The 21,151-nt window shown below is 41.0% G+C and overlaps 1 protein-coding gene across 1 annotated transcript in view; it reads right to left on the bottom strand.

The window, feature by feature from the left end:
• Nucleotides 1-15,517, bottom strand: part of CSGALNACT1 (chondroitin sulfate N-acetylgalactosaminyltransferase 1) — a 186,962-nt gene extending 171,445 nt beyond the window's left edge. The window contains exon 1 of the mRNA XM_053463403.1: nt 14,806-15,517. Within this exon, the coding sequence (XP_053319378.1) occupies nt 14,806-15,436 (631 nt within the window). The 5' untranslated portion in view covers nt 15,437-15,517. The remainder of the gene's footprint in view (nt 1-14,805) is intronic.
• Between the last annotated feature and the right edge of the window lie 5,634 nt (nt 15,518-21,151).

The raw sequence follows: 21,151 nt of genomic DNA, 5'->3' as shown, positions 1-21,151 counted from the left end.
TCATACATATTAATGTTATGTAGGTTAAGCCTTACCTTTTATGGTAAAAAGCAGAGTTATTCTAATTGTGCCAACCTTTAGTAGGAGTATACTTATTTTTTTTGTAATCAATGTATATATTGTGTGAAATTGTAAAGTTGTGATATCTGCCTGCTTTTCTGCAGATCTCCCTGCAGCTGCTTGTATCTGGAATAAACTTTTATACATTCAAAGAAGTCTGGTAGTCAGCACAATCTTTGATTTCCACAACAGTTCCTTAGCAATAGCTTTTGCTGAAGTTGTACGCATAGGTATTGGTTCAGAGTAACACGTAGCATAGTCTACTATTACCAGTATGTACTGTGTCCTCTGGCAGATTTTACAAGAGGGCCCACAAAGTCCATACCAATGCGTTCAAATGGAACCTCTATAATAGGTAAAGGCACTAATTGACTGTAAGAGGGGCAGTTAACTGGCAATCAGGACAGGAGGAACAATAATTTGGAATTGACACCATTACACCTGGCCAATAAAATCTCCTGAGAATTCTCTCTCTCTTGTTTTTTCAACACCTAGGAGCCCTCCCAAAATATGTCTGTGTGCAAGATGTAATAATGTGTGTCAGTATGCCTGGGGTGCCAATAGTTGTTTAACTGACTCTAATTTATCAACTCAATAAATACAGTAAATCATTTTATACCTCAAAATATGGATAAGCCAGGGTTTTTCCAGGCTCATTGTAAGGGGCTTTTATTTTCTAAGTGACTTGCTTTCTGTAAGTGACCAGTTTATGCACCACAGCAGCAGCAGCAGCAGCAGAGAAGTGGTATTATAACTATACCAAGAGTGGGTTTGTATCTCAACCAGCAACAAGAGGGTTGAAGGGTTTGTTATAGAAAACAAAAAACAAAAAAACAAAAAAAATAAACTGTGTGTTTTGCATTAACTGTTTGGGTTTTTTTTCTCTCCCATTTTCTAGAGTGTAATCAGTTAAGGGTGGGGTTTATGATCAATTAACTGTGTTGCTCTGTATATAAGGAAGTGGTTAAACTCACAGAGCTTGCTCATTGTAAGGGGCTTGGATTTTCTAAGTGACTTGCTTTCTGTAAGTGAGCAGTTCGTGCAACACAAGAGTGCAAGAGAAAGGAGGGTAAGTGACATAAAGCAATTGTTTAAATTCTGTAAGTGCTCACGTCCCTTTATAAAGTATGAGCAAGCTTGGAGATTTCACTCAGTGCACATCATGCCATACATATGAATGCATGCTTGGAACAGCAGTTCCTGGGTCCATATCGCTGTGGTAAGTGTGATCAATTGGTCTCTCTGGAAGCTGAGGTTGGTGCTCTGAAGAGGCACATTGAAACACTGAGAGAGATTGACAACCTTGAGAGGAGTCTCTTACTCACTGAGCAAAGTTTAGATGGGGCCCCTAGCAATGAGGGAGGAGATCAGTCAGAAGGGAGTCAGGCACATAGCTGGGTAACAGTAAGAGATGGTTGCAGTGGGAAGAGGAAGAGGCAAGTCAGCCCAGAGTCTCTCCCTCCCAACAAATTTGCCCTTTTAAGTGAGCACGTTGGGGAAGCAGACTCAGAGGTAGGCTTTGCGGAAAAACCTGTTCTCTCTAACAGCCGGGAGAGCAGCTCATCCAATGTGCAGGGGATTCAAAAGGAAGGAAAGCCCAGGCAGGTTGTGGTGGTAGGGGATTCAATAATCAGGAAGACAGACAGGGTAATCTGTAGCTCTGATCGCAGCAACCGGACAGAGTGGATAGATTATTGAGAGGGGCTGGTGAGGATCCAGCTGTCTTGGTGCACATTGGCACCAATGACATAGTAAGAGGAAGATGGAGTGTCCTAAAAGGTAATTTTAGGGACTTAGGTAGTAAGATTAAGAAAAGGACCTCCAAGGTAGTATTCTCAGAGATCCTACCTGTGCCATGTGCTACACCAGAAAGGCAGCGGGAGATTAGGCAGCTAAATGCATGGCTGAAGTCTTGGTGTAAGAAGGAGGGCTTTGGGTTTTTAGAGCACTGGGCTGATTTTGCTTTGGGGTACAATCTCTATAGTCGTGATGGATTGCACCTAAATGCAAGAGGGTCCAATGTGCTTGGGGAGAGAATGGCTAGACGGTTGGAGGAGATTTTAAACTAGGAATGGGGGGGGGAATAAATACCGGGCTAGACAGTAAAGAAAGGGAAGGCGATTTACTTAGTAACCAGGTGGGTGGATTTGGGGGCTTGGTCTATACAGATAATAGGGAGAAGCATATATTTTGCCCCCCAAAGCAAGGACAGAAAGCAATTGCAGCATCGGTGTTAAATGACAAGCTAAAGGTCATGTCTACAAATGCTCGCAGTTTAGGGAATAAGATCCATGAACTTGTAACAGTTGTGGCAACTGAGAATGTTGATATAGTGGCTGTTACTGAGACATGGTATAATGAGAAAAATGACTGGGACGTATCAATACCGGGGTACGCTTTATATAGAAAAGACAGAAAGGGCAAGAAAGGGGAGGGGTGGCCCTATATGTGAAAAATAACATAAAATCTAACTTAATACAAGTTGGTGAGGAGAACTTAGAGTCGGTTTGGGTTACGATACAATTTGGCAAAAGTAAAGTAACTCGCATAGGTGTGATTTATAGACCCCCAGGACAAGTAGAAGAACTAGATAATCTACTAGTGGAGGAAATAGCTAAAATGACAGTGAAGGGGGATGTTATAATCATGGGTGACTTTAATCTCCCTGATGTGAACTGGAAAACGAAAGTAGCTGGTTGTACCAGGAGTGCGGATATTCTAAACTCCTTACTGGGATTATCTTTAAAACAGGTAGTTGAGGAACCAACTCGTAAGAAGGCCATATTGGATTTAGTGTTCACAAATGGAGATTTGTTAACAGATATTTCTGTAGGTGAAAGTTTGGGATCTAGTGATCATCAGTCTGTGTGGTTTAATATACGAACAGTGACTGAGTCACACCACACAAAAACAAAAGTTTTAGATTTTAGAAAAGCTGACTTTTCTAAAATGAGAAAATGTATAGAGGAGTCATTATCAGACTGGGACAATTTAAATGGTGTTGAGGAGAAATGGGATTTTGTAAAAGCTGTTTTATTGAAGATAACAGAAAATTGTATTAGGCTGGTCAATAAGAGTAAAAAACTAAGGAAACCGCTGTGGTACTCTGCAGAAGTGGCCAAAATTGTGAAAGACAAGAAGTTAGCCTTTAGTAGATACAAAAATACCCAAAGTGAGGAAGATAGACAGATCTATAAAATTAGGCAGAAAGAGGCAAAGAACGTTATAAGAACTGCCAAATCACATGCAGAAGAGCAAATTGCCCTCTCAGTAAAAAATGGGGATAAAACATTTTTTAGATATATAAATGAGAAAAGGAAAGTTAAATTAGGATTAGTTAGACTAAAAACAAAAGGAATATATGTAGAAGAGAATAAAGGTTTAGCTGACTGCCTCAATGAATATTTCTGTTCAGTTTTTACAGATGAAAATGATGGAATGGGACCACATTTGGGAAAAAGGACTGAATCATTTGAAATATGTGAGTTTATCGAGGCGGAGGTGCTACTTCAGTTGTCTAAGGTAAAGACAAATAAGTCGATGGGGCCTGATGGGATACACCCCAAGTTATTAAAAGAGCTTGGGGGTGTACTAGCAAAACCGTTAACTGATATATTTAACGAATCATTAGTAACGGGCGTTGTCCCTGGGGATTGGAAAGTAGCGAATGTTGTGCCCATTCACAAAAAAGGCAGTAGGGAGGAGTCAGGCAACTACAGGCCAGTTAGTCTTACATCTGTAGTGGGGAAATTAATGGAAACAATGTTAAAGGAAAGGATTGTTGAACATCTGAAGTCACATGGGTTTCAAGATCAGAAACAACATGGGTTTTCCTCAGGAAGATCTTGCCAAACAAATCTTATTGATTTTTTTGATTGGGTGACTAAAGTAATTGATCAAGGTGGTGCAGTAGACTAAACGGTTCACTAGACCAATTCTATGATTTCGCCAGAGGGTAAAGTAAAGAACTCTGGCTCCACTTGCAGGTTAAATACAGGTACTGCATTAAACGATGCAAGTCAACGGAGCCCATAGTATTTATTATGACCATCCAGGGTTAATAAGTGCCTCTTATATCCCTTAATGTTTGATTTGTGTATTTCCTTCACATATTTGTGGTGTTTATTGTCTGTGCTTTGTTCTCCCTCCCGTCCTACCTATCCATGTGCCTCATGCCCTGCCCACGGTCTTTAACCCATCATAGCCCGGACTCCATCAACCTGACCACAGTGCTCTCTTATGGAGATAATCCACAAGGGGTGGTTCGGAGAGGGAGCCTCCCGCAGATTCCCAGGCGCTGTGACTGCCAGGAGAACGGAGAACAGCCGGCACGTTAATCGTACGCACACCGCCTATCTCGCGGGCCGTCCCAGGGGAAACGTTGAACTGTTGTCCCATCGCTTTTTGGACTGGATTCCCCCCAGGACCCCGAGTCATAAGGACATTGCAGGCTCGGTGGCCTAAGAGTGGCGCCGGACTGTCTGGGCAGGGCGGGAAGATGTGGACATGATTCATGGTCATTTTCTCACTTAACATGTATATAAGCTTGTGTGTTTCTCCAGTAAAGTGTGTTACTTCCCTGGACATTAGTCTCGTCTAATGCTTCAGAGGCTCACTGGATCACTTATTGTCCTCTTCAGGACAATTACTGCACTGTATTCGGCCCAGCCTCGGCGAGCTGCGGTGCCGCAAAGCTAAAGAGACCGGACCAGTTTCTGAGCCCTTCCTTGGTAGCGTCAGCTAGTGGCAGGAAGCATCATACAACCGGCGGGTGTACCCAGCCGGGGTACAAGGAGTGGCCATCACACTATGTGATTAGTGAAATATCTAAGGAAAAAAAAAATATGGAAAAAAAAAAGCTTAAAAAAGTGGTAACATTTATGCATCAGAGGAACCATCCAGTTCCAGCAAAATGTAAAAAAAAAAGTCCAAAAAGAATAAAATAAATAAAATAAAAAAGTTTATTATTATGAGCAAGTGCTAAAATTAGTGCTGTATCTTCCCAAAAATCTTGACATGGAAAGAGTTAAAGTAAAAGCATTTCAAATACTCAAGGGGTGTCTAATTTTTTTAAAAAAATGAATGGTTTGATTGGGTAAATTGGAGTGGCCGGGCTCAAAGATAGGGCATAGGCACCGACTGACCAAAATGAGGGGGAAAAAAGTGCACTTCCCAAATGTGGCCTTTTAATCCCAAACACCAAATAAACCCATGCATGGGTGGTATCACTGTACTCTGGAGATGTTGCTGAACACATTTTGGGGTCTTGTTTGAAAGTGATGTATACCAAGATCTGTAAATCCATACCTGAAGCGCAATTTTAGTGATAAAAAAACACAAAATAAATTACTACCACAGTAGTAGAATTAGTGCATGAAAAGGGTTAAAATACCAGCATTTGAAATACCTTGAGGTGTCTAGTTTTTAAAAATATATGGTTTAAGGGGGTAAATTGCTTGGCCAGCTACCTGAAATAGCACATGGGCAGAATGACCAGCTTTGGGGAAAAAAACGGTTTTAAAATAGCAAAAGGCTACTTGTACATATTGCCCAATAACTTGCAGAAAAAAACAAAAACATTTGATATTTCTAAACTCAGGACAAATAGTAGAATCTATTTAGCAGGTTTTTTCATTTGCTTTTTTGGAAGAATAAAAGATTTTTCAGGTATTTTTTTTTTGTGAAAAATATTTTATTCATCTATAAAAACCAATGGAAAAACTGCTAAATAGATTCTACTATTTTATCTGAGTTTAGAAAACCCAATGTTTTTATGGTTTTTTTGCCAAGTTATAGGGTATGAGTTAAGATGGTTAACATAAAATAGCACATCCCATATAGTAACCAAATATATAGACACTTTAGGACAAATTGCCTTTATTTTATCATTTAACGTAAGTAACAGACCACGCTGGGGAGTGTTCTCAGCTTTCTCCCTTTGGTTTAAATATTGGTGCCTCCCTGATGCATTCTCTTGTTCTAGAGGCTGCAATTTTTTTCTGAAGGGACTTTATAATTCACCTATACCATACAAGAAGGGTATATTTTGCTTGCATGTTTGGCGGACATCCCAATTTTTAATCGGTCATACATCAAAAGCCTAATGATGTGCGTGAAATGAAAATGACCTAACAGGAAACCATCATTAAAAAGTTACGACTTTAATTAGCTAAGTGCTTTGCGTTTTCTCCACGCGAGTCTCTCCCTTCCCATCCTGGCTCTGTTCTTTAACCCCTTAAGGACAATACTGTTTCTTACTCGTAGTATATTGTGAGACAACGGCTCTTACCTCCCCCGGGTTAGCCCCCCCATATTAAATTTTTTTACAAAAGATCATGGCATTTGTTAGATCTTTGTTAGATCAGGTTTGATCAACTGTTTTTTTCGTTAGATCTACTCTAAAATAGGCAATATTAACAATCTTTTTCAGGGGGCTAACCTGTAGCCAGCCCCCCCTCAACAAAAATTTCAACAAAATGTTACTGATTATGAAAGCTCTACATTAGATCAGGTTTGATCAGACAAAATTTTTGTTAGATCTAGTCTAATTACTGAGATATTGCATATTTAATGAGGGGGGGCTGGCCCCACTCGACTGAAATTTGGATTTTTTTATGGATTTTGGTAGATATTCGTTAGATCCGGTTAGATCAATACTTTTTTTCGTTAGATCTATCATGCAGGAGGCGGTATTCACAATCCTATTTTGTTTGTGGGGGATGGCAATACATATGGGTTGGCCCCCCCTCAACTGAAATTTGGATTTTTTTAATGGATTTTGGCAGATATTCGTTGGATCCAGTTAGATCAACTGTTTTTTTCGTTAGATCTACCATGCAGGATGCGGTATTCACAATCCTATTTTGTGTACGGGGGATGGGTATACATACGAGTTGGCTCCCCCTCAACAGAAATTTGGAATTTTTTAATGGATTTTGCTAGATATTCGTTAGATCCGGTTAGATCAACTGTTTTTTTCGTTAGATCTATCATGCAGGAGGCGGTATTCCCAATCCTATTTTGTGTACGGGGGATGGCAATACATACGAGTTGGCCCCCCCTCAACTGAAATTTGGATTTTTTTAATGGATTTCGATAGATATACGTTAGATCCGGTTAGATCAACTGTTTTTTTCATTAGATCTACCAAGCAGGATGCGGTATTCACAATCCTATTTCGTGTACGGGGGATGGGAATACATACGGGTTGGCCCCCCCTCAACTGAAATTTTGAATTTTTTTAATGGATTTTGGTAGATATTCGTTAGATCAACTGGTTTTTACGTTAGATCTACCAAGCAGGATGCAGTATTCCCAATCCTATTTTGCACACAATATAGGATTGTCAATACCCCCTCTTGTGTAATAGATCTAACAAAAAAAACAGTTGATCTAACCGGATCTAACGAATATCTACCAAAATACATTACAAAAATTCCAAATTTCAGTTGAGGGGGGGCCAGCCCATATGTATACCCACCCCCCGGACAAAAAATAGGATTGTGAATACCGCCTCCTGCGTGATAGATCTAACGAAAAAAACTATTGATCTAACCGGATCTAACGAATATCTACCAAAATCCATTAAAAAAATTCCAAATTTCAGTTGAGGGGGGGTCAACTCATATGTATACCCATCCCCCGCACACAAAATAGGATTGTGAATACCGCCTCCTGTGTGATAGATCTAACGAAAAAAACAGTTGATCTAACCGGATCTAACGAATATCTACCAAAATCCATTAAAAAAATTCAAAATTTCAGTTGAGGGGGGCCAACCCGTATGCATTCCCATCCCCCGCACACAAAATAGGATTGTGAATACCGCCTCCTGCGTGATAGATCTAACGAAAAAAAGTATTGATCTTACCAGATCTAACGAATATCTATCAAAATCCATTAAAAAAATTCAAAATTTCTGTTGAGGGGGGGCCAACTCGTATGTATACCCATCCCCCATACACAAAATAGGATTGTGAATACCGCCTCCTGCGTGATAGATCTAACGAAAAAAACTGTTGATCTAACCGGATCTAACGAATATCTACCAAAATCCATAAAAAAAAATCCAAATTTCAGTCGGGGGGGCCAGCCCCCCTCATTAAATATGCAATATCTCAGTAATAAGACTAGATCTAACAAAAATTTTGTCTGATCAAACCTGATCTAATGTAGAGCTTTCATAATCAGTAACATTTTGTTGAAATTTTTGTTGGGGGGGGCTGGCTACAGGTTAGCCCCCCTGAAAAAGATTGTTAATATTGCCTATTTTAGAGTAGATCTAACGAAAAAAACAGTTGATCAAACCTGATCTAACAAAGATCTAACAAATGCCATGATCTTTTGTAAAAAAATTTAATATGGGGGGCTAACCCGGGGGAGGTCGGCTCTTTTAACATTTTTCAGTGTTGCTGTTTAGCTGTGATTTTCTTCTTTCTCATTTTGTGCTCCCACACATATTATATATTGTATTTTTCAGGACAAACAGGGCTTTCTTTAGATACCATTAATTTTATCATATGATCTAATTTACTGTTAAAAAAATGATAAAACATGGGGATTTTTTGTTGAAAAATTACTTTTTCTCACATTTTAAAACAAAAAAACTGTTACTCATCTGCAAAAACGAATGAAAAAAACCTGCTAAATAGATTCTACTATTTGTCCTGAGTTTAGAAATACTATGTTTTATGTTTTTTTGCTTTTTTCTGCATGTTATGGGGCAATAAGTACAGGTAGCGTTTTGCTATTATAAAACCATTTTTTCCAAATCTGGTAATTCTTTCCCCATGTGCCATTTTGGGTATCTCTGAAGCCGGCCAATGCAATTTACCCCATCAAATCATATATTTTAAAAAACTAGACACCCCAAGGTATTTCAGATGCTGGTATTTCAACCATTTCCATGCTATAGTTCTACCATCAACCTTTGTAGCAAATAAATTTTGTATTTCACACACGTTGTACTCCAGGTATAAATTTACAGCGCCTGGTATATGTCCCTGCCAAACAACACAGGGGTATAAGGCATTTCTGGAGGCAGAGTGGCACATAGGGTGTCAAAAGGCATATCATGGGGCACAGTGGCATTTAGAGGGTTAGAAGGCATATCATGGGCCACAGTGCCATATAGGAGTGGCAAGCCTGGGGGCAGATGTGCATAACTGGGGGGCAGGTTGGAAAATAAAAGGAAATAAAAACCAAAAAAATATTTTTCTCAATCATAGCTTTTATTAAAAAAATAGTTTACATAGTTTACATGAATTAACATTAACTAGTAAAACTTTTTTCCTATAGGGTCGTTTTATATTCAGGCTTTTTTTCCTAAATACCATGTATGGGAATTTAAAGTAAAACATTTCAAATACCGAAGGGGTTTCTGATTTATAAAAAAATGAATGGTTTGATTTGGTAAATTGGGGTGGCCGGGCTCAAAGATAGGTCATAGGCACAGACTGACCAAAAAAGGGGGGGAGCACACTCCCCAAATGTGGCCTTTTAACCACCAAACCCATGCATGTGTGGTATCACTGTACTTGGGAGATGTTGCTGCACACATTGGGGTGTTGTTTGATGTATACTTGGAGCTATAAATTTATACCCGAAGTACAATTTGTGTGACAAAAAATACAAAAAGAAATACTACCACAAACTTTGCCAAAGGCTGGTGGTAGAATATCATGCATGGAAAGGGTTAAAATACTAGCGTTTGAAATACCTTGGGGTGTTTAGTTTTCAAAAATATATGGTTTGATGGGGGTAAATTGCACTGGCCAGCTTCAAAGATTCGAAATAGCACATGGGGCAGAATAACCAGCTTTGGGAAAAAAATGGTTTTGAAATAGCAAAACGCTACTTGTACTTATTGCCCAATAACTTGCAGAAAAAAAGCAAAAAAAAAAAAAAAAAACTAAACACATTTGGTATTTCTAAACTCAGCACAAATAGTAGAATCTATTTAGCACGGTTTTTCATTAGTTAAAGATTTTTCGGGTAAAATCAGATTTTTTTTTCATTTATTCATCATATTTTAGATAATAGGATAAAAACAATGGTATCTGAAGAAAGCCCTTTTTGTCCTGAAAAGAACAATATATAACTTGTGTGGGTACACTAAATGAGTGAAGAGAAAATTACATCTAAACATGTAAGGGGGTTAAAGATGTGGGACATCATTTTACATCATTAGAGAGCCAGGGATGTGATATTAGGGCCTCCGCTGTTCTACAGATAAAAAAACTGAATATAGTTTAAGTAAATAAAACTGTAATAAAAATCTGCAATGATGAAGTGTTCTTCTTTACCCACCAACCCAAGCACAGCTGATTAGGGGTATCAAACATCAGAACAAAATTTACTTTCTAAAAAAAAAGATACCATCACATAAATTATGGTGGGTAAAGGTGATGGAAAACCCTTCCACTAAAATTTCGGGGTATGTAGAAGCATTATTAAACACTTATCCACAGACACCAGACAAGCCAAAAGGCTTGTTGTTCCCTCAGAAATCTCATGGTGCTGCCACAACCACAAGGGATCCTGGGTAGGCACATGCAAATAAAGTCAACAATTATCACCTTTTGCCTCTATATCCGCTTTATACATGGATCCCTTGAAAGTAATTAAAGGCTGTCCTGTACAGCGGGCAGACAAAACTCGGGAAGAGGTGCAATAGCCAGATCACCACTCATGGACAGCTGTTTCACCCTTAATGGGACTCGTCAGCATGAGGTTGTGATACTGGCTTAATACTTGAGGCTTGGGGTAACCAAGATATACCATTACATAAGTTATGGTGGGTAAAGGTGATGTCGGGTATCACTAACACCATTCATCCTGCAGGTCGTGCAGCCATGGATGCCCCCTTGACGCTGAAGGAGCTGCACCCTGCTGCCAAATCCTTCAGGTAGGGCAGGACACCAGGCAGTGACGGTCTCCCACAATCCTCGACCTGTACAGGGAGATGGTGATGGAGGGCAGGATGCCCCCCACGCTGAGAGAGGGAATGATCACGATCTTGTATAAGCAGAAGGGGGAGAGATGCGATCTTAAAAATTGGCGTCCCATCCCTCTCCTGAATGTGGACTACAAGATCCTCACCAATGTACTAGCCACCAGGTTAAAGAAAGTCATCGTGCAGATCATCCACCCCAACCAGACCTTCTGGCTTGTCTGGTGTCTATAGATGAGTGTTTAATAATGCTTCTACATACCCCTAAAATAGTATCCTATAGACAAGACATAATTAGAATACAAATGCTCTACTATATGTAAAAAAAAAAGTGAATTGGAGTATTACAGATAAGCCATTTCATCATTTAGATTTACCGAGTCTAACAACCTTTGAACTGTTACAGGAATGCACCTATTCTCAAAAAACATGCCAGGGTCATCCTCATCATGAAGGCTATTATTCATAATATACCAACCTAGGAGGTGTTGCCAAATAAGCAGATAAAAGTTTCAAGTGGTTCCCCAAATTTAACTTTAAAAGGGAACTTATGACTTCTCCAGTCTCAAAAGTATTCAACCCCCTGAATAGAGCCCCTCACAACAGCACAAATATGTAAAACAGATGTTGTCTTAAGCACACCTGATGCAACTAATCAAGGGCTTCATTAGTTGCACCAGGTGTGTTGGAACGCATGAAATACCTAAACTGCCTAAACTCTGCTGTGGCCTTGCACCTGCACCTGCACCTGCACCATTCCTGGTTACCTGCTTTGTGTCCTGATCAAGTGGATTGCCTGCTTTGTGCCCTTCCAAGCGGGCTCTGTGCCTTTTGTGCCCTTCCAAGCAGGCTCTGTGCCTTTTGTGCCCTTCCAAGTGGGCTCCCTGCCAAAAGACTTATTAGCGGTATTTATTTATCCTGCCATATGTCCGGTTTCTTGCTTACGGACTGTATTACCCTTATTTGCTTGTCCTGTTATATACATACAATACATTGCATTACCTGGATTTCTGTTTGTGGTGTCTTTGTTTGTATAATCATTTACCGTGGGTTACAGACCGAACCCCAGGTATCCCCTGCACACGGGCTCCTACCTGACCGGATTACCCAAGTCCTGACACTGCAGCATGTGGAAGGCAAGATGGATATTTGAAGTATCAGGAAATCCTAGGAGAAAACGTCATGATGTTTGTGAGGAAGCTGAAGCTTGGTCATTATTTGACCTTCCAACAGGACAATGATCCCAAGTATATCTCAAATTCCAGCAAGGCTTGGTTGCAAAATAAGTCCTGGAAGATTCTACAGTGGCCTCACAGTAACCTGACTTGAACCCCACATAAAATCTAGGGTAGGATTTGAAGGCTGTTGCAGAACCAAACCCAAGAATATTACTGAACTGGAGGCCATTGCTCATGAGGAATGGGCTAAGATTCTTCAAGAACGCTGCCAGAAGCTGGTGTCTGGCTATGCATCTTGTTTGCTGCAGGTCATAAAAGCAAAAAGGTGATTTACTAAGTACTAAAGAGCCTTACCATGAAGGGGCTGAATCATTTTTAGACTGGAGAAGTCACTATAAGTTCCATTTTCAATTGAATTTGGGGAAACCACTTGAAACATTCATTGTGTTAAGCTATTTCAATTACTTTTGTTTGATGTGTTCATTGCAAGTATGCAGTCTTGTGGGCACTTGCCCACATACAGCCTGGGCATGTGAACCATGGTTCCTCCTGTGGAATACATGCCAAAATGTACAGACTTTCTGCTCACACCATGGTAGGTCCCTTCAATGGTCACTGTTTCCCTGCATCTTAAGTTAGTTAGTTTTAAAATTGTTCTAGTTAAATCTTGTTAATCATGTGTGATGTAATTCAATTATGTACTGATATGATTGAGCCCTTTTGTTCTGTTTAATCCCGGTTGTTGTCTTGATGTTTCTGTGTATATAAATATGCTGTGTTCAGTTCAATAAAAGATTCTTTCTTGCTGTATTCAATTGAAGGGAGTTGTGTTTACTTATTGGTGAAGGCTCAGTGATGTCAGGGTTCCAGGGTGTGCATGCTGACTGGTGCTGGAAGTGATTTCGGCGACAAAAGGAGTATACATCTGGGTGATCTCGGGGAGTGATTACAGCTCTCTTGGTGAACCCAGGAGTTAAATAATTTTGATTAAAATAACTGTACATGAAATTCCGGTCAGATTCCAAGCAATTAAATCAAGAACCTTAAGTCTTTTCATGATATGGACAATCACCAGGTAACTTTCACCAGGATCCCTATTTTTTAATGATTCTCCGTCAGCCACTAACATCAATACGAACACACACACACAAGTGAAATTGTAATTTGTAGAGGACAGAGTAAATTGATGTTTTGTTTCTTTTTCTTCTCAGCAAGCATTTTGCCTGCATACGTAATCTGAAATTTGCAGACAGGTTTGATTATGAGAGACTTTCATTTCACACAAGATAAGATAGGACATTTGACTAAAAACTATTGATTTACTGTCAAAGTAAATTCAGTGATGCTTTTAACCTCTCTATCTTCCACTTTCAATCACAATCCACCAAGTAAAGTAATTTTTAACTGATCAAGATCTTCTGTCCATCAGGAAAATGTGTACAAACTAAAATAACAAAACTAGAACTCTAAAACTACTGAAACTATAAGGTTCTATTGGTCATCTTAAAAGCTGGGAAGTGTAAACATGCTAGTGGCAGGCAGCCCAATCCTAAGCACAAGTCTAACCCCCCCCCAAAAAAAACCCCAAAACAGTTAAGATATAGAGACCTCATGCATTTGAGGCTTCAGTTTTGATTAAAGGAAGGGACATGTCTAATGTATATAAAATATTGAAGTCTTCTTACCATGACCAGTTTCAAAGCTGCCCATTAGAATCTTTATGCTTTGTTTCTAAGTACTTCCCCTTCAGGCATACATTCTTGTGCATATCCAAGCCAGCAACATGGTGGGGACTGGGGAGGAGAGCAGCAGGGATCACTGCAATACAGGAGTGTGTACTAGAGGCCTGCGCGGGATGGCTTTTTAATCCTGCTCCCGCCCGCTCCCGCAATATGGGTGTTCCGCTCTCGCCACATTTGTGGCCAATCCCGCCCGCTCCTGCCACATTTGTGGCCAATCCTGCCCGCCTCCTTACCTGATTTTCCGCACAGTCCCACAAGGCTGCCCTCGAGCTGTTCCCTCACAGCGTCTCTTTTCTTGCTCCGCCTAGGAACAAGGCAGAGTCACAGGAAGTGATGTCACATCACGTGACTCCGTTTACTTCCTGGGCGGAGCAAGATAGGAGACACTGTAAGTGAGCAGCGAGAAGGCAGCCTTGCGGGACTGCGCGGGATTACCGGGACGCGCAGGTACAGTGCCTGACCGCCTGCGGGACCCGCCTCCCAATGCAGTCCTCTAGTGTGTATTACCATGCTCTTTGGATCTTGCTGATATGTTAGTTTTGCTTGCATTGGCAGTTATGTGTGACTATTGTTTTAATCATTTAAAATTCTGTTTTGTACCCTCTCTGTGCCCCCAATAGAAGCTCTGTAAACTTTCCACATGGTTAGAACAAATTGAGAGATAGATGTTTATACTGCATAAACAAACAATTACATATATCTGCACATTTGGAAAAAATATATCTCATATTTAGTCCATTCAGTATTGCCACCATGGAAATTCCTAACCAAATGGCAAGTTCTTGTGAACATACAGTGGTTTCAGAAAACATACATGGCCAAAATGTATTATCAATATCTAATTATACTGTAAATATTTTGGAGATTCCCATACCTTCAATAAAATCAGATGATGAATATACGCGTCTGTGGGAGTTGCTTTTTTCATCAGGGCTATTAAGGGCTTCCACACCAACTTCTACCGCCTCTAAAAGCTCATCTCTTTTGTCTTTCCTTACTGGCTTCTCTTCTGGGTGCCGTGTCAGTCCTGTTTCCAGTTGGTAAACTTTCTGAAGCGTAAAACTGTCAAATGGAATTGCTGCATACTCATTGGGAATCTTCACCCCATTAAGCACCTCAGCCTTTGTGATCTGCAAGCGCAGAAAGTCTATCAAATCATTTTGTGTCTTCTCTGGGCTTCCATGGTCAAAGCTAACACCCAGAGGGTCACTGGAATGACCCTGAACACTTTTTAGTTGCTCACTATGTTCTTGAAGTTCATCTTTTAGTTGGGCAATTTGTTTTTTCAGGCTTGTTACATAGTTAAGGTGCTCTTCTTCCCATTCTTGCAGCACAGCATGGTACCCTTCTTTTCCTGTTGGGCTATTAACTCTTGACACTATAAGATGTTTGTTTTCAGCTCTAGGAGCACAAGAGAACATGTACAAAAGACACACAAGGCAACAAAGGCTCACAAGTAGGATTCCCACCCGAGAAACCCAGCTCAACAGCCCTCGTCGTATCATCCTCGTCCTTAACAGACAAAGTTCAGCTTTTTAGGGATGCTAGTGAATCCTGTCCAAATAAGAAAACACACCGTCCTTACATCAAACAAATACTCAGGTGTTGCTATAAAAATTATTCTACATCATTCTTCTGACAAGGAAACTGCTATTGAATCTGTGATGTTAAAAAAATGATGTGCAAAAAAGGTGTTTTTTGTAATGATGTGCAAAAAAGGTGTTTTTCCTCAGAACCTTGTGGAAATAAAAGGCTTCTTCCAGCATTTAGGGCCACTGTCATCTTGTCCTTAGTGTACAGCTTCCATCACTATGGTAGGATCTAGAAAACAAAAGTAAAGTATCCTATTAAATATCCATACAATGGTCAGCCTCAGGCACTGCAAAAGGTAATAAACCAAAGGTAACTTTCCAAAGCGTTAAGAAATCAGTGAATTAGAACTGGCTTATCGTTTCTGGCAATGATTTTGCAACTGTAAATTCCTACTAGTCCATTTTCTCTTTTAAGCTCACCTATTCCTTCCAGATTATTAAGTATGAGGAAGTGGTATTTTCACTTTCAGTGGCTAGGAGCACCTAGTAAGATATACCTTTCCCTAATAACGTATTTGCTTGAATAAAGGACAAGGTTTTTTTCAGAACAAATGCGGTGAAAAAACGTCATCGTCTTATAAATCAGACCTTAAATAAGGGTCTGAGTAAGACTAAGATCCAGATACCTCACAGCGCTGCAGGGGACCTGAATCCTCCTCTCTGGCAACCTCCGCTGGGGCTTCTATGACCGAGCGCCAGCATGACATGACCTTCCGAGTGGTATATAGGGGGTGTATAAGGCATATCTGGGGGGACAGAGTGTCATATAGGGAGATATAAGGCATTTCTGGGTTGGCAGAGTGGCATATAAGGGAGGGAGAGTGGCATATAGGGGGTATAAGGCTTATCGGGGATGCAGAGTAGCATATCAGGGAGGCAGAGTGGCATTTAGGGGGGTATAAGGCAGTTTGGTGCTATTTTAAAGAAAAAAAATATTTTTCAACTTAGTGGAATGGTAAAACAGTATTTTATCTAATGATTTTATCAGTATTTTATCTAATGATCAGGAAGCCATCTATTTGAACATTTTTGGTATCTATTATGCAGTTAGTCAGCATAGGTTATACAAACAGAAATGCCACTCTGCCCCCAGATATGCTTTATACCCCCTAGAAATGCCACTCTCGATGGCCGTGGCTTGGTGGAGCTCGGTGATGGCCGCACACTAACTGAGCTCAGCTTCCAACACGATCACGAGCGGCACATACGCGGCAGAAACCCAACTGAATTCCCTCGGCGGGTCCGGGACACAACACCGACAAATGGCTTCCAGAGCCGCTTAGCGGCTCGATCGGAAGGACAAGCAAGGAAACTTCTTCACCCCGCGCCACAAAATGGCGGGGGACACGCGGGAGAGGCCCAGCTCTGGTGAAGCATCACCAGCATCTGACGCTCCTGCAGAAGACTCTGACGTAAGTCTTTCTGAAAAAGCCCTTAAAGCTATGTTGCTAGACTTACGCAGCTCATTACAAGGAGATTTGCGGGAACTCGCTCAAGAAATCAAAATTGATATTCAAGCATTGGGAGAAAGAACCTCCCATTTAGAAAATAAAATAGAGGAATTCAGCATTGCTCATAATGATGAAGTAGATCGGTTTAACTTACTTGAAGAAGATCCTGCAACACTCAAAACTAAATTGGCTAGCATGGAAGACCATAGCAGACGAAATAACGTCCGAATCAGGGGCATAGCAGAATCTGTGACACCGCAGATCTGTGACACCACAATCATCTGTGTCAAGAGATGTTATTACACGGATTCACTTCTTTCAAGCTAAAGAAAAGATCATACAAGCAGCACACACCAACAAAGATATTCTTGAGGCCTTTACAGGCTTATCTATTTTTACAGATCTCTCTGCGTATACACTGGCCCAGAGACGGCTGTTTCAACCAATTACGGCCATCTTACGGCAGAACAATATCAACTATAGGTGGGGATTCCCCACCAAATTACTAGTCCACCGGAAAGGCATCCTTAGGGTGATTACGTCACTGGAAGAAGGTACAACAGCGCTTTCGGAGCGGGGTCTCTCTTCACCTACACAGCCCCTGATGCGGTCCTCTAACACTCGCTTGCGAAAAGAATGGTTCCAGAAATGATATGCATTGCCTTTTCCAGTCCGCTGCATTTTGACCTCATGTAGCTGACTTACTTACACCATATGTAATGGCTGGGACTAATGGAAGACAATTTTTTTTAATTTATTTTTTTTGGACTTACACGATGACATCTACATCACTTCCTCGCAGAAATCCACGACACCCAAAGACACCAACCCTACATCAAGCGGTGCACCACTGCAGGTCTACTCTATGACTCCTCAGTGACCTGCTTTTTTTTTTCTTCTTTTTCTCTCTTCAGTGGCCACCTTGAAGAAAGGCAATAAAGCCGGAGAATTACCGACTACTGATGGAGGACTCCTTACTGATACCCCCATAACAAAGTCTTTATTCATGGGTATCTGATGCAATGTGATCTTGTTTGGACTCACGAGACGTTCCTCCCCCACCTAGTGGTTTTTTTTTTGGTGCTCCTGCTCTTTTGAGTGTGGATCCGCCAATATCTACAAGGTTTTTACACCTTGAGTTAATGTGTTTCACCTGGTTTATTTTGAAGTGCTATCGCTACTAGTTATGTTTGTTATGTAGATTCCTTACCCACCTTTGGTGGGGGGGTGGTGTGTGCCTGGGATTGTGGGGCCATGTGGAGAGCAGGGGGGTGCCTGTTCCTGCGAGACAGCGGTCCTTATCTATTCCGGAGGATGTGCTCCGGTTACGGATGGTGGTTGTGCTCTCTTATATTATGACTCTTAACATTTTATCTATGAATGTACCAGTATTAAACTCCCCCCATAAGCGAAAATTGGCACTGCGGGAAGCCGCTAAATGAAAAGCCATGGTAGCCTGTTTTCAAGAGACCCACTTTTAGGAATGCTCCTAAATTATATTCCCCTGCTTTCTCTACTCACTATTCGGCAATGTCAGACACCAAGAAACAAGGGGTCTCCATACTGTTTAGCAAGGACTGCTCTTTCTAACTGACCTACAAATATACAGACCCACAAGGTAGACTGCTTATTCTATCAGGATCGCTAGATGGCGATCCTATTATGAATGTCAATTTATATGCTCCAAACACATCACAGCTATCATTCATCAAACAGAGCCTGGGGAGATGCGCTAAGGTGCGGAACGGTAGACTTATTATATGTGGCGATTTTAACATGGTCATTGATAGGAGTTTGGACTCCACTTCTGCATCCACATCACCTTGTGTTAGGAGACACATACCTAGCCGCCATTCTAAACTACAATAACTACTGACTGAATTTGATCTCCAAGATGTTTGGAGATGTCAACATACAACCGAACGAGACTACACCTTCCATTCGACACCACATAACACATACACTCGTATTGATTTTTTCCTTACAGATAAAATTACATTACAGACCATTGTATCTTCCACTACTGGTGACATAACATGGTCCGACCATGCCCCCATTCTACTTCACATGCCAAAAGCGATACCTACATCCAGTAACAGGCGATGGAGATTAAATGAATCACTTCTCTTAAATCCTGACCTCTTACAGACGTTACTTACGTAACTTCGACAATTCTTAACGTCCAACCTGACTCCTGACGTCCCACTCTCCACTATCTGGTTGGCCCATAAGGCCTTTGTCAGGGGCCTTTTTATCCAACATGGAGCCCGCCTTAAAAAAACATATACTGCAAAACTTGATGAACTACGCGCTAAACTATCCAAACTTAATGACCTCAACAAACTAGCGCTTTGTCTCGGATCCCCTACCTTTCTTCCCAAGATGGGGAACCTATCAGGAACCCTAAACCAATTGCAAATGCATTCGCCCGTTATTATGCTAAGCTATACAACCTTAAAGACGACACAAATACATCTCAGCCCCCTTTCTCTTCCATAGTCGGATTCTTATCCCCTCTTCCAATCCCACAGTTCTCCGGACGCGCAGAGAGCCCTGGCGGACCCCATCACCTAAACAGAGATCAAACATGCTTTAAAACAACTTAAACCACATAAGTCTCCGGGGCCTGATGGTTTTCCCAACTCATACTATATTACCTTTGCCGATATCTCACTACCATATCTGACAGACCTTTTTAACGGCATTTTCCGTGACGGTACTACCCCACAGGAGATGCTTGAAGCCATGATAATCACTTTACCAAAGCCTGGTAAGCCTACCACCACATGCCCAAACTTTCGCCCTATTTCATTATTAAATACAGACATCAAACTATACGCAAAAGTCCTAGCCAACCGGTTAAATACTTACCTCCCTACTCTAATTAATAAAGATCAGGTCGGCTTTATTCCAGGTCGACAGGCCCCGGACAACACTAGACTTCTTATAGATATTATAGCAGACTCTGAAAATACTAAACAGGAGTTACTACTCCTATCGCTCGATGCCGAAAAGGCATTCGATCGCCTTCACTGGGGTTATATGACACATACCCTCAAATAGTTTCATATTCCTGATTCGTTTATCACTGCAATCACAGCACTATATGATTCACAATCAGCGAGGGTTTTCTATTCAGGTTTCTATTCTGACAGCTTTAACATTACCAATGGCACCCGTCAGGGATGCCCTCTTTCTCCCCTCATATTTGCATTAGCTCTAGAACCCTTGGCAATCGCGATCAGGAACCATTCCTCCATTCAGGGATTCTCATTTAAAAATCAAACTCATAAAATCAGCCTATTTGCGGATGACATAATCTTATCTCTATCGCAACCCCTTATGTCGCTTCCCCCTCTGATACAGCTTCTAGAAGACTATGGCAAGGTTTCCTACTATAAAAACAATTGAAGCAAAACACAAGCACTCCCACTCAACATATCTGCACACAATTTGTCTTTACTACAACGCCACTATTCTTTTGATTGGAGAAACTACCTAGGTATCAAACTAACAAAACGCTTCTCGTTTTTATTCCACACTAATTTTGTCAAGTTCTGGTCAAATATTAGAAATGATCTCCAAATATGGACCAAATTTGAGATATCCTGGTTAGGACATAATGGCTGATCTCCCTAAATTAATGTACCTTTTTCGTGCGCTCCCCATACCACTTCCTTCCAACGCCTTGCAACATTACCAAACCTCGTTCTCCACATTCATTTGGGGCAATAAAAAAACAAGATTGGCCGCGTCCACTCTCAAACTTGCAAAACGTAAGGGAGGACTTGGCGTTCTAGACCTCCGATCTTATTATAAGACTACACTGATAGCCCAGATGTTTGCAGCATTCAAAGCGTCTGAGCGCCCTAAATGGTTGGAACTGGAATCTACCTTTACGTCACCTTATCAAATTACAGAATTGCTATGGTTCCCACCTCCTTTATTCCCGAAATTAAAATCGGCCCTTCCCAGTACTCGGTGGTCTCTGCGCGTCTGGAGAGAGATTATATCCAAACTTCTGCCCTTCCCGGCTGCTCTTCCCCATGCCCCTTTATCGCTGCTCTCCCACTTTTCTAAAGATCTTAATCTTCACACTTGGATGCCTTTGGGTATCCACACCATTGGCCAACTCATGACAAAATCTAGCTTGATGTCATTTGCGGAACCTTAGAAC

The sequence above is a fragment of the Spea bombifrons genome, chromosome 1 (assembly GCF_027358695.1).
Source record: "Spea bombifrons isolate aSpeBom1 chromosome 1, aSpeBom1.2.pri, whole genome shotgun sequence".
NCBI classification, from domain to species: Eukaryota; Metazoa; Chordata; class Amphibia; order Anura; family Pelobatidae; genus Spea; species Spea bombifrons.
This window is presented reverse-complemented; position numbering and strand designations above follow the sequence as displayed.